Source organism: Condylura cristata, unplaced genomic scaffold (genome assembly GCF_000260355.1).
Source record: "Condylura cristata isolate star-nosed mole 26May11 unplaced genomic scaffold, ConCri1.0 scaffold00012, whole genome shotgun sequence".
NCBI classification, from domain to species: Eukaryota; Metazoa; Chordata; class Mammalia; order Eulipotyphla; family Talpidae; genus Condylura; species Condylura cristata.
Window position 1 is genome coordinate 486,778 of NW_004567113.1, and position 17,961 is coordinate 504,738.

A 17,961-nucleotide genomic window follows, 5' to 3' on the forward strand; every position below is an offset into this window, starting at 1 on the left:
AGGGTATTCTGAGTTGTGTTGTTTTTCCCAGCCCCCACTGTGTGTAATTGTGTCTGTTGTCTCAGCTGGTAAGAGTCAGGGGACTCTTGTGTTGTTCAGCCTTTTCTAGTCACACGTTGAGGCTGTTTCTGGAAGGTGTCTGTTGATCTTTGTAGCCTTCGGATGTCCCAGGTTCCTTCTATGCTTGGTGTGCCCGTGGTAGTTATGATGAATTAGATGTGTTGTAGTTCTCCCTGGAGCTGGGCCTTTGGTTGAGTTGGTGACTGGCTTTGTTTACACTCTAAGTACTGAGAGCTCCCAAGTCTTCTTTTGAGCCTCTGTTGTGGGGGTGAGATTTCCCCTTCCCCACAGGAGTGCAGGGGTGTGGCAGAAAGTTGAATTCCTCCTGGCTGAGCAGTCTGCCAGTCCTCCCTTTGAGTTTTCAGGGCTTTTTGTTTGTTTGTTTAGTCCAAATACTCCCACCCAGGGCAGTGTCTCCCCCCTGCCTGAGGTCCTTTCACAGAGCCCAGCTGTATCTCTTTAACTCCAGGGTTTTACTACAGTTTTTTTGGGTTAGATATGGTAAGCAGGTAGACCCCTGAGCAAGTCTCCCCTTTTGAGGCACTTCCTAGGACCTCTCTATGCTAAATATGCCCATGCAATTTTGTTAAAATTGCTGCATTATCCTAGGGTTGGGCCTTTGGTTGGGTCCTGACCCCCGCAGCAGCTTGGGATCCACTCACCTAGCTGTGTTGTCTCAGTTTATATCCAGGGCTTTGTTGGGGCTGCTGGGGCAAAGGTCAGCAACAGGTCTGTGGCATATCCTCAAGTCTCTCGTTCTGAGCTGCAACCTTTTCCCATGATTTGGTTTCCCCTTCCTAGCTGAATTGTCTGTTTATCTCCAGGGTTGTAGCTGGGCTGGGACAAAAGGCTGCCAAGAGGCTGCAGCTGCCGCCTCAGGCAGATTCCCTGTGCAGTGCCATCTGCCGACTAGATGTTTAAAGGAGCCGAGCGAGTTGGAAGCCGCTGGCATTTGGATCAGTTCCTGCCTGTGCGGCTTCCCTTATGGGGACTCCCCAATCGCCGGTTCTCCCTCGGTTATTTTCCTTCTAGTGAGTCCAGGGAGTTTTCATTTGTGTTGAAACTTGTAGCATGAAAGTCTGTAGTCCGTTTTTGTATAATCCCATGCGAGTTTGGATGTAGTCGCCTTGGCGTCTTTATTCTGCCGCTATTTTGCCGGTTCTGGAGCTGGTCGAGCTGATCAGTGGCTTTGTGTGGCGCCCAGGTGCTCCGGATCGAGTCTGCAGTTTCAGCGGTTTTTCCTTCACCCAGGTATTGAGGATCAGATTTGCAGTCTTTCCACAGCCTGGGCTCCACTCACTGAGCTGAGCCGTCCAGCTTTACCTCCAGGGTTTAGCATGGGGCAAAGTGGCTCCTGCAGTCCGTGGAACTTCCAGGGGCCTGGGTTTTCCCCTCAGTTATCTACCTTTTAGTGATTCCAGGGTGTTTTCGCTTGGGTTGAAACTTGTCGTAAGTGAGTCTATAGTCCGTTTTCAGTCCTCAATTCCTATGCAGGCCTGGACGAAGTGATCTCGGTGTCTTTACCCTGCCGCCATCTTCTGGAAGTCCGCTAAATAAATAAATCTTTAAAAAAAATGACTTATGTGATGTGATTGTATCAATATTAAGCCAAATATAAATGGACTACACTCACCAATAAAAAGACAGAGTTACAGCTGAATTATAAAACAGAACCCAACCTTCATATCTCTCCAGAAAACACATTTTACTACAATAAAACATAAATTGAAATAAACATAGATTGAAAATAAAAAGATAGAAAACAGCCCTACAAGCAAATGGACCAAAAAAGAAGGAAGGAACAGCTATACTCATATCAGATAAAATGGACCTCAAACTTTAAAAGATAAAAAGAGACATAGATGATCACTACATTATTATTAAGGAAATAAGGAGCACTGAAATATATCAGACAATTATTATCAGTTCTGAAAACACACATTAGAGAAAATACATACATAGTAGGTGGCTTATAAAACCCTTCTCTCACCAATGGACGTATCAGTGAGACAAAACAAACCCCCAAAAGACATTAGAGCCCAAAATAAAGGTTTTATGGACTTAGCATATACCTATTGGTTAGTGCACCACAATAAACAATAAAACATTGTTCTTAATACACATAGATCATCCTCCAGGTTTGATCACATATTGGGACACAAGTCAAATATCAACAGGCATGTTAAGATCAAATCATATCAACTGTCTTCTCTGAACATAAAGGCATCAATCATATGAAAAGAAAAGAAGTCAAGAAATCCTCCTATCTCTTAGAGATTGAACCCCACACTACTGAAAGTACAATGAATCAATGAGGACAAAAAAAAAGAAGAAAGTAAAAACTACTTTGAGACCATTGATGATAAGGACACAAATAATCAGAATACAAGAGGCATAAGAGGCAAATAAGGAGCAATACAGGCTCACTTCAGAAACAAGAAAAAATCAAAAAAATAACCTAATCCTCCATCTTAAAGCACTGGAAAAAGAACAATTAAAAATATTCAAAGGCCAGTAGAGGAGCAGAAATAATAAATTTAAAGGAGAAATAAGTGAAAGAAAGTTAACAACAAATCTAAAACATCAATGACATCAATTTTGGTTCTTTGAAAAACATAAACAAAATAGAAAACCTCTAGCCAAGCTTACAAAGAAAAATGAATATCATAAATGAAAGTGGAGAAATTACAACAGTCAGAGCAGAAATCAAAAGAATAATCATAGATTACTATAAAGGTATATGTAAACAAGTTCAACAGTCTAGATGAGATGGCCAACTTCCTCAAATGATACAACCATCCAAAGCTAAATAAAAAAGAAATAGAACACTGAAACAGAACAACAATCAAGGAGATTGAAACTTTAATCAAAACTTTAACCAAAAACGAAAACCAGAACCAGAGGACTTCACAAATGAATTCTACCAAACATTCAGACATGAATTAGTGCCTTTCTTACAATCTTTAAAGAAATTAGAAGGAAGGAATACTACCAACTATGTTTTAAGAAGTCAACATTACACCAATATAAAAACTGAACAAGGACAGCACATACAAAGAAAACTATGGGCATCTCCCTCTAATGAACACTGACACAACAGTCTTCAGTATAATTCTAGCCAAAAGAATCCACAAATACATCAAAAAGATAACTCACCACAACCAAGTGGGATTTATTTAGGGGCACAAGGGTAGTTTGATATCTGAAAATAAATTATGTATTCCACTACATCAAAAGCTTTGGTTAATGTCTCTTTTGCTCTTTTCAGTTTGATGTAGTGCTAGGTATTTTTCTTATCCTTCATTTTCTTTGCTTTGTGTAATGAATCTTTAAAGATGTTACTGAGATGTCCATCTTATGATGTTTAAGCTATTTTTATTCTATATATTTTATAGTTTCAGATCTTATGTCCAGATTCTTTTATACATTATGAGGTGATTTTTGTGCATGGCATGAGGTAGTAGTCTAGATTAATTCTTTCGCTTATGGTGTTCCAATTTTCATAGCATCATTTCTAGTAGAAATTGTTCTTGTTCTATTGCGTTTCTTTGCTTCTTTGTCAAAGATTATTAGTTCATATATGTGTGACTTTATTTCTGGAAATATTATTTAGTTCCATTGGTTTTTGTGTTTGTTTTGTTCCAAAACTACATTTTGATTATTATATCTTTGTAGTATACTGATGTCTAGAAGTGTGATACCTCCACTCTCTCTTTTTTTTGGTTGGTACGGCTTTAGCGGTTTTTGGTTTTTGTGGTTCCAAATGAATTTTATAAGTTTTTGTTTTATTTCTTTGAAGAATGGCATTGACATTTTTATTGGAATAGCATTGAAACTGTAAATAGAGTTGGTAGGATGCCCATTTTAATAATGTTAATTCTTCCAATTCATGAGCAGAGGATATTTTCCCATTTCTTTTAACAGTGTTTTATAATTTTCTTTGTATAGGCCCTTATCCCTTTTGCTAGGTTTATTACCGAGTATTTGATTTTTTTGTTTGTTTGTTTCAAATTAAAAGGGATGGTTTTCTTGACTTCTTCAGATTGGATGTTTGTGTATAGGAAGGGTATTGATTTTTGTGTGTTGATTTTGTAGTGGCTACTTTACTAAACTGGTTGATTATTTTGAGAAGTTTTTCTGTGATGACATTTTTAGGGTTCTCTGTGTATATTATCATATTATGTGCATAGCGATTGTTTTACTTCTTTTCCCCAGTTTGTATTCCTTGTATGTCTTTCTCTTGTCTTCTTGTTCTGAAAAGGACTTCTAGTATTATAATGAAGAACAGTGGTGAGAGTGGATATGTCTTGTTCCTGCTCTTAAAGGAAAGACCTTCAACTTTTCACCATTGAGATCATATTGGCTGTGGGTTTGTTGTACAAGGCTTTTATCATGCTAAGGTATGTTCCTTCTATCCAAAGAATTTCAAGGGCCTTCATCATATGTAGAAGATGGTAATTCTGACTTACTTCACCCATTTCTCCTGTTCCCAACTATTCACTCCCCACTTTTGACAACAACCAATCTATTTTTAACTGTAATCTTGTGTGTATGTGTTTAATTTTCAGGTTCTACATATAAGTGACATCTTTGCTTATCTTGATAAAAACTGGTTTTCATTACATAGAAAGTTTTTTTTATATTATTCAGAATGAAGAAATAGAAATATTATTCGATCTGAGTTTTGCTGTCAAAAATATTCCTGATTATACAAGAACTCTCAAAAGTAAAAGGAAAATTAATTTCCATGATCAGAAGATTAGATGTATTTTTTAAATTAAAAATTTAATATTACTACATCAACTGTCAATATATTAAGAAATTTTACTTAACTAGTACTTTTTTTTTAAGATTTATTTATTTATACATACAGAACTGGGAAAAAGGCCAGAGGTGCAGGGTGGTGAGTAGAACAGGCAGATAGATGAAGTACACTGCTGAGGGGAGCAGCTGGTTGGTCAGGAGAGGTCTGCCGTGCCATGTGGGTCACCTCCGGGCAGCAGTGATTGAACTCATGCTGCAGTGGCTTTAGCTTCTTAGTTCTGTGCTTTAACCCACTGCACTACGAGGGAGGGCCCCATCCCTGCTTTTTAAGGTATATTCTGTACAGTAAAATTAATTCAATTTAAGTGCATAGTTTGACAGATTTTGGTAAAGTGTGTGATCAGATAATCAAATGTTAGAGCATTTCAATAAATCTTGAAAAGTTACATTTAATCACCATAATCCTTCCTAACCTCCCCACCTTTGGCCCAGACAACTGTTTTCATTGCCATATTTTCCATTTTATGGCATTTCATAGAATGGAATCAAACATTATTCAAGGTTTTGTGAATTATTTTGTTTTAGAGCTACTCAGTTTAAAAGAATTAAAGATGTATTTATCCTTCAAGAAGACATTCTTTATAATTTTAGGTCCTGGATTTTATAATGTTATAAATAATACTATATTTGACAACTTAAGTGATAACTTCCTGAAGAAACAAGAGAAAGGTGCATTTGGCTCTTCTGTTCCCAGGACTTTTCCCATGTTTCAGAAAGAAACATTCACTACTCCTGGACCTGCTGAATATCAGGTAATTTGTGAATACAAAATAATACTCTTTATCAAAGCCAAACTTTTAATGTTGTTTTGCAAATTAAATGTGATAAATAGGCCCCATTATAGTATTCCATACTATTGTTATTGAAATTTTCATGGTATAAGAGTAAAATTTAATTGATTTCATAGCTTGTTTGTAATTTCTTCTAAAAATAGATTTTAGTCTTTACCCCTTTGAGAATCTTATGTATACATCTTTAAATAATTTTCATTTTAAAATTGCTCCAACATTGGGCTTTCCCTGGTGGTTCATCGGGTTAAAGCACCACATTATTAAGCTCTCTAAAGCCACTACAGCACAAATTCCATTCCCGGTCAGGGAGCTGACCCACATGGAGTGGCAGACCTCTTCTGACCCACCCACTATTACCCTCAGCAGTGTACTTTGTCGATTTGCCTGTCCTGCTCTCCACTCTGTCACTGGTGAATCTTCTCACCTCTGGCCTGTAACTCAGTTCTATAAGCATAAATAAATAAATCTTAAAAAAATTATTGCTTCAACACTATCTCAGAATAAATTTAATTCTTTTACAGAATATGTCTTTGTTAAATGTTCTGAGATTTTATAATTTTGTGTAGAAGCCTTCTAGATTTTACTTGTATTAATTCCTCAGTATATTATTTTTAAATATGATGTTGTAAATGGTAGCTTTTAAATGTTATTATTATTTAGCTTTTGATTATTGGTATAAGAAAATCTAATAGTTTTTATTAAATATTACCTTTACTCATGATTCATACCTGTTGTTAAATTAAATGACTAATTATACTAATTTGTTATCATTTTATATTCAAACACAATTATACCATTTGTGAATGATGACTTTTTAATTTCCCCAATTCCTTCATCTTTTAAAAAATGTTTAATATTTTCATTATATCATCCCACAATTTTTGTACAATGTATTGTTTCATCTTAAATATGTATGTATACATTTTTGCTTTACTATGCTTATATATCCCAGGACAAAGCTCAAAAATATTTAAGTGGAATAACATTTATCCAGCATGAAGCAAGGTAAAATGTGGCTTCCATTAAAATTTTATTAAGTATGCTGAGAAGCAGGAAAATCCAATCCAGAAGATAAGTAAAGCAATAATCAAAAATAACTCACAGATGACAGAAATAATAGATGAGGACTTGTAGCAGCTATTATAACTATATTCTATTTCTAATTATATTTCTTTTTCAAGAAAGTAGAAGCAAGATTGAGATTAGTATGTAGATAAGTGGCACACGTGTAAGAGACCAAAATTGAAGTTATAGAAATGTTAAGATATTTGGGGAAAAACATGCATTGTTTTTTAATCAACAGTTGAGTGGAAATCTCTTAAGAAAACATTACCTGGAAAAGATAATAAAACTATCTGAAACAAAACAGTAAGGAAAATAGCTACTTTAAAGGAAACCTGTATTCCTATGTTTAGAGTAGCATTATTTATAATAGCGAAGGTATGGAAACAACCTAAATGCCCCAGTACAGATGAGTGGATGGATATGTAGTATGTATACACAATGGAATACTTAAGCAATTAAAAATTATGTATTTATGCCATGTTAGGCAATGTGGACATAAGGCTAGGCCTTGCAGTACTTTGTGTTATAGTAGGGATACTCAGAATCCCACAGTAAGTGTCCATGACAAAAGGCTCAACCTTTTGGGGCATTTAGGCTATTTACATATCTGGCCTATTGTAAATAATGCTACCCTAAACATAGGAATACAGGTTTTCTTTAAAATTAGAGTATTGATTGAGTTATTTTCCTTGAAGTGTCTTGCTCTGCTTAGGGTTCCCCATTTCTGATTCCAGACTAGCCACTATTCCTCAGGAACAGCTGCAAGCCCGTATACCTTGCAAATTTAGTTTGTCAACACAAGCCTCTGCCACATCTGGCAAGTACATCCCATTCACTGCTCAATCACCTGTGCCTTGGGAGCAGATGCAAACTCAATTTCAGCTACATAGGGCATTACATTGTATTAGGGAACTTTACCATGAGAAAGAAAATATAAGAAACATAGGAACCCCAGGAGAACAGAGAGAGACGGGAACTGAGAACTTTTGTAGAGAAGTAATGGATAAGAACTTCCCACGAACCTAGAAATGCACATCTAAACACAACAAATAAAACAAAAAATCAGCTAACTAGGTGAAAGAAAACCTATAAAAAGACAAATAATAGTGAAACTCTCAAGACTCCAAGACAAAAAATAATGAAGCTGATGTGATAGTAGAAACAGATATCCTATAAAGGAACACCCATTAGATTAACTTTAAATTTCTTCAAAGAAATATCAAGTGCAAGAATAGAATGGAATGAAGTATACAAAACACTATAGGAAAAATCTGCCAGTTAACATTACACTAACTGCAAGACTCTCTTTCCTATAAGAGAGAGAAACAAGAACCTTCTAAGACAAAGAAATTCTTAGGGGTTATGTATCCACTAAAACATCCATCCAGGAAATATATATATTTGTTTTTAAAGTTCTATTTATGTATGTTGGGAGTGACTAAAGATTTACTCACAAGGACTGAATTAGGGCGGTAAAGGCCTTGCATCCAAGGAATGATAAGGTGGTAATAAACTGACCTTATATCCCGGACAGGACTAGCTGAAGGTGATAACGGACTGGGCCTCACATCAAGGACACAGCGATGAGTCACCCCTTTGGAGTCTGAGTTTAGAATCTATATAAGAGACCCTTCCCCCTTATTGGGTGGGCAGTGGCTGCAGACCCCACTCTAGGGACTCCATCTCAGCTGCTGTCCCGGAGCCCCCTTACTGAGAGGGCAGTGGCTGCGGACCCCACTCTAGGGGCTCCATCTCAGCTGATGTCCTGGAGCAATAAACTCTGCCCAGCCTTTCTGCCTCAAACCTTCCTTTCTTGCGGCCGGTCACAGAACTTGGCAACAGACTCATGGCATCCATCCCTCCTCTCCGTCCTTTTTCCTTTCAATTTATGCATACAGAATTGGAGTACAGGCCAGAGGTCCAGGGGTGGTGAGAGGATTCACCAGATATAGAGTGGGGAGCAGAACAGACAGATCAATGAAGTGCACTGCTGATGGGAGCAGTGGGTGGGTCAGGAGGTGTCTACTGCACCATGTGGATCACCTCTGTGTGGGGATCGAACTCATGCTGAAATGACTTTAGCTTCTTAGTGCTGTGCTTTAACCCTCGGTGCCACCAGGGAGGGCCATTCATCCAGGAAATATTAATTTAGGATCCAAACCAGAGATAGAAATGAATATAAAGAATTAAATAGAACTACATAGCTAAGAAGAAAATTACAGTGATGTAGATTTATATATCAATAATCACTCTAAACTTTAGTGGATTGAATGAACACACCAGTAGATACACAGTATTTAATTGGAAAAGGAAATAGAATCCAGCCTTTTTCTGCTTCTAAAAACCAAATATAATTATAAAGGAAAAATAAACTGAAAGTAACTGGATGGAAAACAATTTTGCAAACATTTGACATCCAGAGGAAGGTAGGAACAGTCATTTATACATCAAACAAAATATAATTTTAAAAATAACTTAAAAATATAATAAGATATGGCCCTCCCTGGTGGCGCAGCGGGTTAAAGCACAGCACTGAGAATCTGAAGCCGCTTCCGCATGAGTCCGATTCCCGCCTGCCGCCTGCCCCGGAGGAGACCACATGGCGTGGCAGACCTCTCCTGACCCGCCCGCTGCTCCCCTCAGCAGTGTACTTCATCAATCTGCCTGTTCTGCTCCCCACTCTGTCTCTGGTGAAGCCTCTCACCGTCCCTGAGCCTCTGGCCTGTACCCCAGTTCTGTATGAATAAATAAATAAAAAATAAAATATATAATAAGATATGGTCCCATTGGTGGTGCAACAGGTTAAAGTGCAACACACACTATGAAGCTATCTGCAGTGGCTGCAACAGGAGTTTGATCCCCAACCAGGGAGGTGACCCACATGCATGGCAGACCTCTCCTCTCCTGACCCACACACTGCTCCTGTTAGCAGTGTACTTCATTAGTCTGCTTGTCTGCTCCCCGTTCTGTCTCTGGTGAATCCTCTAACCACCCAAGCACCTCTGGCCTGTACCAAAGTTCTGTATGCATAAATAAAAAAAAAATTAATTTACAAGATATATGGATGGACAATAATGATCAAGGGAAAATAAAATAAGAGACATAACACTCATCAATATATACTCCAAAATGAAGGAGCAATAACATACATCAGAGATCTAACATTGAATTTCAAACAGAACGGAGAAAATACATATATTGTACAGATTTCAATATACTCTATTCTCACAAATGGACAAACAGATCCAGACAGAAAAAAAAAAAAAAAAAAAAGGGCACAACTACCTTAATCAAAGATCTAGATCACATGGTCTTAACAGACACTTATAGAGCACTGCACTTGCCAAAATGGAATACATAGTCTTCTCAAATGTGCATGGATCATTCTCCAAGATTGACTATATACAAGGTTACAAGACAAGCATCAACAAATTCATGAAAATTGAAAACATACAAAGTATTTTCTCTGACCCTAGGATTACTGAATTACAAATCAAATTAGAAAAGTAAATGAAACGGATTATTTATTTATTTAAAAAATTATTTATGAAAAAAAAAAAAAGAAAAAAAAATTATTTATGTATACATATAGGAACTGGGATATACAGACCAGATGTATGGGGTGTGAGAGGAATCTTCAGAGACAGAATGGGGAGCAGAACAGGTAGATGACTGAAATACACTGCTGAAGAGAGCAGCTAGCAAGACAGAAGTGGTCTGCTATGCCATGTGGGTAGTACTCTGGTTGTTGATTGAACTCATGCAGCAGTGGCTGTGAAAAGCTTCCTAGTGCTGTACTTAACCCCTTGCACCACCAATGAGCCCCCAAAATGAAATAATTAAAAATAATAATAACTACTGAATAATAACTACTGAAAGACCACTGGGTTAATGAGGACATCAAATAAGAAACAAAAAACCCTTGGGGAAAATGACGAGTATACAAACTTATAAAATGTATGAGCACAGCAAAATCAGTCCTAAGAGGGATGTATATAGCAATACACACCCACATTAAGTAAATAGTAAGAGCCTAGACAACATTCGCTCTCATTAAAAGACCTATGGAAAGAATTCTTTTAAAAAGCCTGTAGATAGAAGGCAACAATAAAAAATTTAACAGAAATAGAGCGGCCCTCCCTGGTGGCACAGCGGGTTTAAGCACAGAACTAAGAAACTTAAGCCACTTCTGCTTGAGTTCGATTCCCACCTACCCCAGAGGAGATCTACATGGCAAGGCAGACCTCTCCTGACCCGCCTGCTGTTCCCCTCAGCAGTGTACTTCGTAGATCTGCCTGTTCTGCTCCCCACTGTGTCCCTGGTGAATCCTCTCACCCTCCGCATCTCTGACCTGTATCCCAGTTCTGTATGAATAAATAAATAAATCTTTTTAAAAAAGTAAAATAGATAAACAGAAGCCTCAAGAAATTGGAAATATAGATCCTGCTTATGGGTTGGAAGAGGGGATATTGTCAGAATGGCCATCCTACCCAAAACAATTTGTAGATTAAATGCAATCACCATGATATTCTTCAAAGAAATACAACAAAAATTGTTGAAATTCATATAAACCACTAAAAAAAACCCAATAGCCAAAGCTCTCTTGACTTTAGTCAAGAGGAAAAATGGAAGTAATCCACTTTGACTTTAAACTATGTTCTAAATCCAGAATAGTTAAATCAACATGGCACTCAAATACACATAGACACACAGACCAATGGGATAAAATTGAGAGCCCAGAAATAGAATCATGCATTTATGGACAACTAATATGCTACAAAGGAGCTAAATATATACACTGGAACAAGGAAATGCTCTTAAACATGCGGTGCTGAGAAAACTAGACTGCCACATGCAAAAGAATAAAATTAGATCACCTCTCACACCACATGTGAAAATCAACTAAAAATGGATAAAATACTTAGGTATCAGACCTGTAACTGTAAAATAATAGAAAAAACAGGTAAAACACTCCATTACATAAATATAGGAACAAATATGTGTTCATCTCCACAGTAAGGAAAATAAAGGATAGATAACTAGGACTGTATCAAAGTAAATGATTCTATATAGCAAAAGACAGTGACCAAAACACAGAAACATCCTACTGGATATGAGAAAATATTTCCACACCGTACACCTGATAAGGGATTAATATTGAAAATCTACAAAGTGGCAATTCAACAAAAATAAAGCAAACAACCCAATTAAAAAATGGGCAGATCTCAATAGACACTTCACCAAAGAAGACATGAAGATGGTCAAAAGATATATGAAAAAATCTTCACTTATCATAAAGGAAACACAAATCACAATCACAATGAGATACCATATGTGTAATATTCACACATTATCTAGTCATTCATCAATTGAAGTGCATTTGGGTTGGTTCATGATTTGGCATTTGTAAGCAGTGCTCCTCTGTGCATTGGTCTACATAAATCTTTTTTTTGTTAGATTTTTTAACATTATTTGAATAAACACCTGATAACTGAGTTGCTGGGTCAAGTGGGGTATCCATTTTTGTTTTCTTGCAACATCTCCATTACATTATCTAGATTGCCTTCACTAGCTTGCATTCCCACCAACAGTGAATGCCAGTTTTTCTTCTCACTGAAGTCTTGCCAACATTTGGTAATTCCTCTCTCATAGGTGTGAGATGCTATCTCATTGTGGTATTAATTTGCTTTTCTCTTATAAAAATGGTGTTGCACTTTTTTGTGTATGGCTATAGGCCATCTGAATGTCTTCTTTAAAGAAGTGTCAATTGCAATCCTTTGCCCATTTTTAAATTGTGTCTTTTGTTTCCTTATTGTTGGATTATATAATTTGTAAATATTGGAAATTAACTCTGTTAAATTTGTAGTAACAAAAAAAAATCCTATTTTGTAGGATGCTTTTGTTTTTATAATGATTTCTTTTGAAATGAAATACCATCTGTGTAATATTTAAACAACTTTGAAATACTTTTAAATTTGATACAGCTACACTTGTACATTTTAGGTTTTATTGCTTCCCCTTGTTGCTCAAGTTGTAAAACTAAATATGTCATCGTGGTAGAAGCCTTGTAGTGTCTCCTCTATATTTTTATTCAAGTACTGTATAGTTTTAGTTTATTATTTTTAAAGATTTATTTATTTATACATACAGGACTGGGGTACAGGACAGAGGTTCAGGGAAAGGTGGTGAGAGGCTTCACTGGAAACAGAGTGGGGTATAAAACAAGCAGATTAATGAAGTACACTGCTGAGGGGAGAAGTGGGGGGTCAGGAGAGGTCTGCCATGCCATGTGGATCGCTTCTGGGACTGGGGATCGAACTTATGAGGAAGTGGATTTAGCTTCTTAGTGCGGTACTTTAACCCACTGTGCCACCAGGGAGGGCCCATAGTTTTAGTTTTTATGTCCACACCTTTAATCCATTTTGAGTAAATTTTTGTGCTAGATTTTAAATATGGTTCCTACTTTACTTTTTGGCATGTAGCCATCATTTTTCCCAGCATCATAAAAAAAAAAAAAAAAACTCTTTTTCTCCACTATGTGGTCTTAATTACTTTATTGAAAATTAGCTTAATTAGCTTTCAACATTTATATGGATTTACTTTGGGGCTTTCAATTTTATTCCATTAGTATGAGTTTCTGTCTTTGTTCCAGTACCACACTGTTTTTGATTGCCTTTTCTGTGTGACATAATTTGAAATCAGGAAGTGTGATGCCAACATTTTTCTTCCTTAGTCTAAAGTTTGTTTTAGCTATATGGGACCTTTTGTAGATCCATTTAAATTTGTTAATTGTTTTATTTCTTTAAAAACATCATTGGTATTTTGATATTGCATTAAATCTTTCAATTGCTTTGTGTAATATGCCATTTTAATTATGTTAAACTTTCTACTCATGAGCACAGGATACCTTTCCATCTCTTTTTTTCATTATACAAATCATCACCTCCTTTGTTAGATTTATACCTAGAAATTTCATTCTTTTTGTTATGATTGTAAATCGAGCCATATTGCTTATTTCCTTTTCTTCAAATGCATTATCTACAAATAGAAAAGCCACTGATTTTTGTGTATAGATTTTATCTCCTGCCACTTTATTGTACTTATCTATTATTTTTAGAAGTATTTTGATAGATGCTTTTGGTTTCTTCGTATTAGCATGTTATCTGCAAGTGCTGACAGTTTCATTTCTGCTACTCCAATATGGACTCCTTTTTTTTTTTTAAAACTAATTCCTTTAGCTAGGAGTTCCATAATAATTTTGAATAGTGGTGATAGTGGACATCCCTATCTTGTTCTTTATCTTAGCGGCAACACTTTCATATTTTCACCATTGAGTATGATATTGATTGTAGGCCTGTAATATACAAAACTTTTATAATTTTAGGCAACTTACATTTATTCCCATTTTGTGGAGGGGTTTTATCATAAATGGGTTTGGATATTGTCAAATATTTTCTTGGCATCTATTGAGATATGTGATTGTTGTTTTCCTTTTTATTGATCTATTGCATGATATTGATTGATTAATTTATGTATGTTGAATTGTCTTGATCCCTGGAGTGAAGTCTACTTGACCATGGGAGATCATTCTCTTGATATGCTTTTCTATGTGGCTTTCTAGGACTTTGTTGAGAAATTTTACATCTACATGTATCGAAGATATTTGTCTAAAAAAATTTTTTTTGTACATTTCTCTCCTTTGGTTTTGTTATCAGTGTGATGTTGACCTCATAGATTGTACTGGGGAGATTCCCTACCTTTTCAGTTATTCAGAAGTAATTGTGTAGGATATGTATTAAATATTCATTATAGGTTTGGTTTTCATTGGTGAAATCCATTCCTGAGCTTTTGATCTTAGGGAGGGTTTTATTACTTTTTCAATTTCAGTGCTTGGATTGAAATATGTAAGCTATGTATTTCATCCTAGTTCAATGTTGGGAAGTTATATGAGTCGATGAATTTGTTCATTTGCTTTCACAGAGACTTTTATTATAGGTTCTTATGATCCTGTGTATTTGTGCACTAGATGTTGTTATTTCATCTTATTTTGTGTCTGTTAATATTATTTTATTTCCCTTTGCTTTATAAGCTTAGCTAATGGCTTGTCAGTTCTTTTTTATTTTTTTAAACAACTGTTGATTTTATGAATTTATGAATTTACGCTGTGTTTTTGGTTTCTATTTCATTTATTGCTGTACTAAGTTTTATTGTTTCTTTATTTTTACTGGTTTTAATTTTCCTTTGCTAGTTTTTTCAGTTGAAGAGTTAGATTGCTAAATTGGATATTTTTTGTCTTGTTTAATTATATATATATTTACATCTTTTCTTCATTTTGCACAGTTGTTCATCTCGGTTGTAACACTCATGGATGTCCCACTATCAATCTACCCATGTGCTATCTCCATAGTCCCATATGCTCTTCCTGCCCAGTTTTGATCCAGTTACCCTATCTGCTCCCATAGAATGCCTCTGGTTTATAGTTTTTGATTTTCATTTTTACTTTATTTCATTTTTTTTTTCTGAACCCCTATACACCTGCTATGAGTGAAACCATACAGTATTTTTCTTTTTCTTTCTGGCTTATTTCACTTAGCATGATCCCTTCCAGCTCTATCCAAGTTGCCACAAATGGCACGAATTTATCTTTTTTTGATTGCTGAGTAATATCCCATTGTGTATATGTACCATATCTTCTTGATCCAATCATCTATTTTTGTACATTTGGTTTATTCCACCTTTTCCTTACCCCTATTGTAAATAGTGCAGCAATAAACATAGGGCTGCAGGTGTCCTTTTGAATCAATGTTTTTGTGTCCTTTGGGTAAATACCTAGGAGCAGAATTTCTGGATTATATAGAAGCTCCATTTTTAGCAACCTCCAACAGCTTTCCATAGTGGCTGTGCCAGTTTGCATTCCCATCAGCAGTATAGGAGAATTCCTTTCTCTCCACATCCTCATCAATAACATTTGTTGTCACCAGTTTTTATACTATGCGCCATTCTCACTGGTATGTGATGGTATCTCATTGTGGCTTTGATTTGCATTTCCCTTATTACAAGTGATGTTGAACATTTTTTCAGATGCTTATTGTTCATATACTTCATTTCTTCTTTGAAGAAGTGTGCTTTTAACTCTTCTTCCCATTTTTGACGGGGTTGTTCACTTTATTTTGTTGAGTTTGTCAGCTCTTTGAATATATTGTCAATCAGTGGATTATCATTAGTATTGTGTGCAAAATTTTCTCCCAGTCAGTGATGTGTCTCTTGTTTGGTTTAATGTCTCTTGTGCAATACAGAGCTCTTTAATTTGATGTTGTCCCAGCTGATTATTCTTTCTTCCACTATACTTATTTGGGTGATGTATATTTAAAGATGCTACTGATGTGTATATCATGTAGTGTTTTGCCAGTAGTGTTTTGCCAATATTCTCTTCTCTCTCTCTCTACAAATATATATATATATATATATATATACATATATATATATATATATACATATATACATATATATACATATATACATATATATATATGTATATATATATATTTGGTTTCATGTATATGTATATGGTTTCAGATCTTATGTCTAGTTCTTTAATCTATTTTAATCTATTGTGTATGGTGTGTGATGTAATTTAGATTCTTCTTCTTCTTTTTTTTTTTTTTTGCTTGTAGCAGCTCAGTTTTCCCAGAACCATTTGTTGAACAAACTTTCTTTGTCCCATTGCATATTCTTTGCTTCTTTGTCAAAGATTAGCTGCTCATAAAACTGTGGGTTTATGGGCCCTCCCTGGTGGCGCAGTGGGTTAAAGCACAGCACTGAGAATCTAAAGCCGCTTCCACATGAGTTCGATTCCCGCCTGCCCTGGAGGTGACCACATGGTGTGGCAGACCTCTCATGACCCGCCCACTGCTCCCCTCAGCAGTGTACTTCGTCAATCTGCCTGTTCTGTTCCCCACTCTGTCTCTGGTGAAGCCTCTAACCACCCCTGAGCCTCTAGCCTGTACCCCAGTTCTGTATGCACAAATAAATAAATCTTAAAAAAAAAACAAAAAAAAAAACTGTGGGTTTATATCTGGGTTTTCTGTTTGATTCTATTGGTCAATATCATTGTTCTTGCTCCAGTACTATGCAGTTTTGGTTATTATGACTTTGTGGTATAGTTTGAAATTTGGGAATATGACACCTCCATTCTCCTTTGTTTTAGTCAGGAGCGCTTTGGATATTAGAGATTTTTTGTAGTTCTGTATGAATCTCATTAATATTTGTTCTATCTAATTGAAGAATATTATTGAGATTTTATTGGAATCATGTAAAGTTTATAAATTGTTTTGGGTAGGATGGCCATTTTAATGATGTTAATTCTCCAATCCATGAGCAGTAGTATCTTTCCATTTGTTTGTTTTTTTTTAACCTCGGTCTTTAGTGCTATGACCTTCTAGCATTGTACTGCTTTTAAATGCATGCCATAGCATTTGGTCGCTGTCTCTGCTTTCATTAGTCTCTAGGTACTATACCTATACCACTAGTTTATATAGTCTCTAGAAACTATACGTAGTTTCTCTAGGTGAGAAACTATACATCTGAAACCTATACATTGTTTTATAGACTTAATGTCACCTCATTAAAAATGAAAATAAAAAACAGTTATCAGAAGCAAGAGGGATGATGCAGAGTGGTAAATCAAGTTTGACTTGTTGTATGGTAGTGGGAAAGCTGTTTTTGATGGTAAGTATAATTAGTATATACAGATGTTGAGTTTTAAGGCTATATAAGTGAAACCTTATAATGATATAAAGCAATGCAACTGTAATAAAAACCAAGACATGTTCGTCCCTCCCTGGTGGCACAGTGGGTTAAAGCACAGCACTTAGAAGCTAAAGCCACTTCAGCATGAGTTCGATCCCCACTCTGGAAGAGATCCACATGGTGTGGCAGACCTTTCCTGACCTGCCCACTGCTCCCCTCAGCAGTGCACTTTGACAGTCATCTTTTTCTGCTCCCCACTCTGTCTCTGGTGAATCCCCTCGCTGCCCCTGCACCTCTGGCCTGTACCCCAGTACCCCAGTACAATAAGTACCCTTATTTATGAATAAATAAATAAATATTTTTTAAAAAGACATGCTAAAACCAATCAATCAACCCATCAGTCAATCAATAAAAGAAAAAAAAAATGTTCCATGGCACTGGGGAAGAAAGTTATTCATTGATTAAAAGAAAA

General features: G+C 36.0%; 1 protein-coding gene across 1 annotated transcript in view; it reads left to right on the plus strand.

The window, feature by feature from the left end:
• STPG2 (sperm-tail PG-rich repeat containing 2) overlaps positions 1-17,961 on the plus strand; it is a 267,191-nt gene that overhangs the window by 122,110 nt on the left and 127,120 nt on the right. The window contains exon 7 of the mRNA XM_004681412.1: positions 5,476-5,636. Coding sequence (XP_004681469.1) covers positions 5,476-5,636 — 161 coding nt within the window. The remainder of the gene's footprint in view (positions 1-5,475; positions 5,637-17,961) is intronic.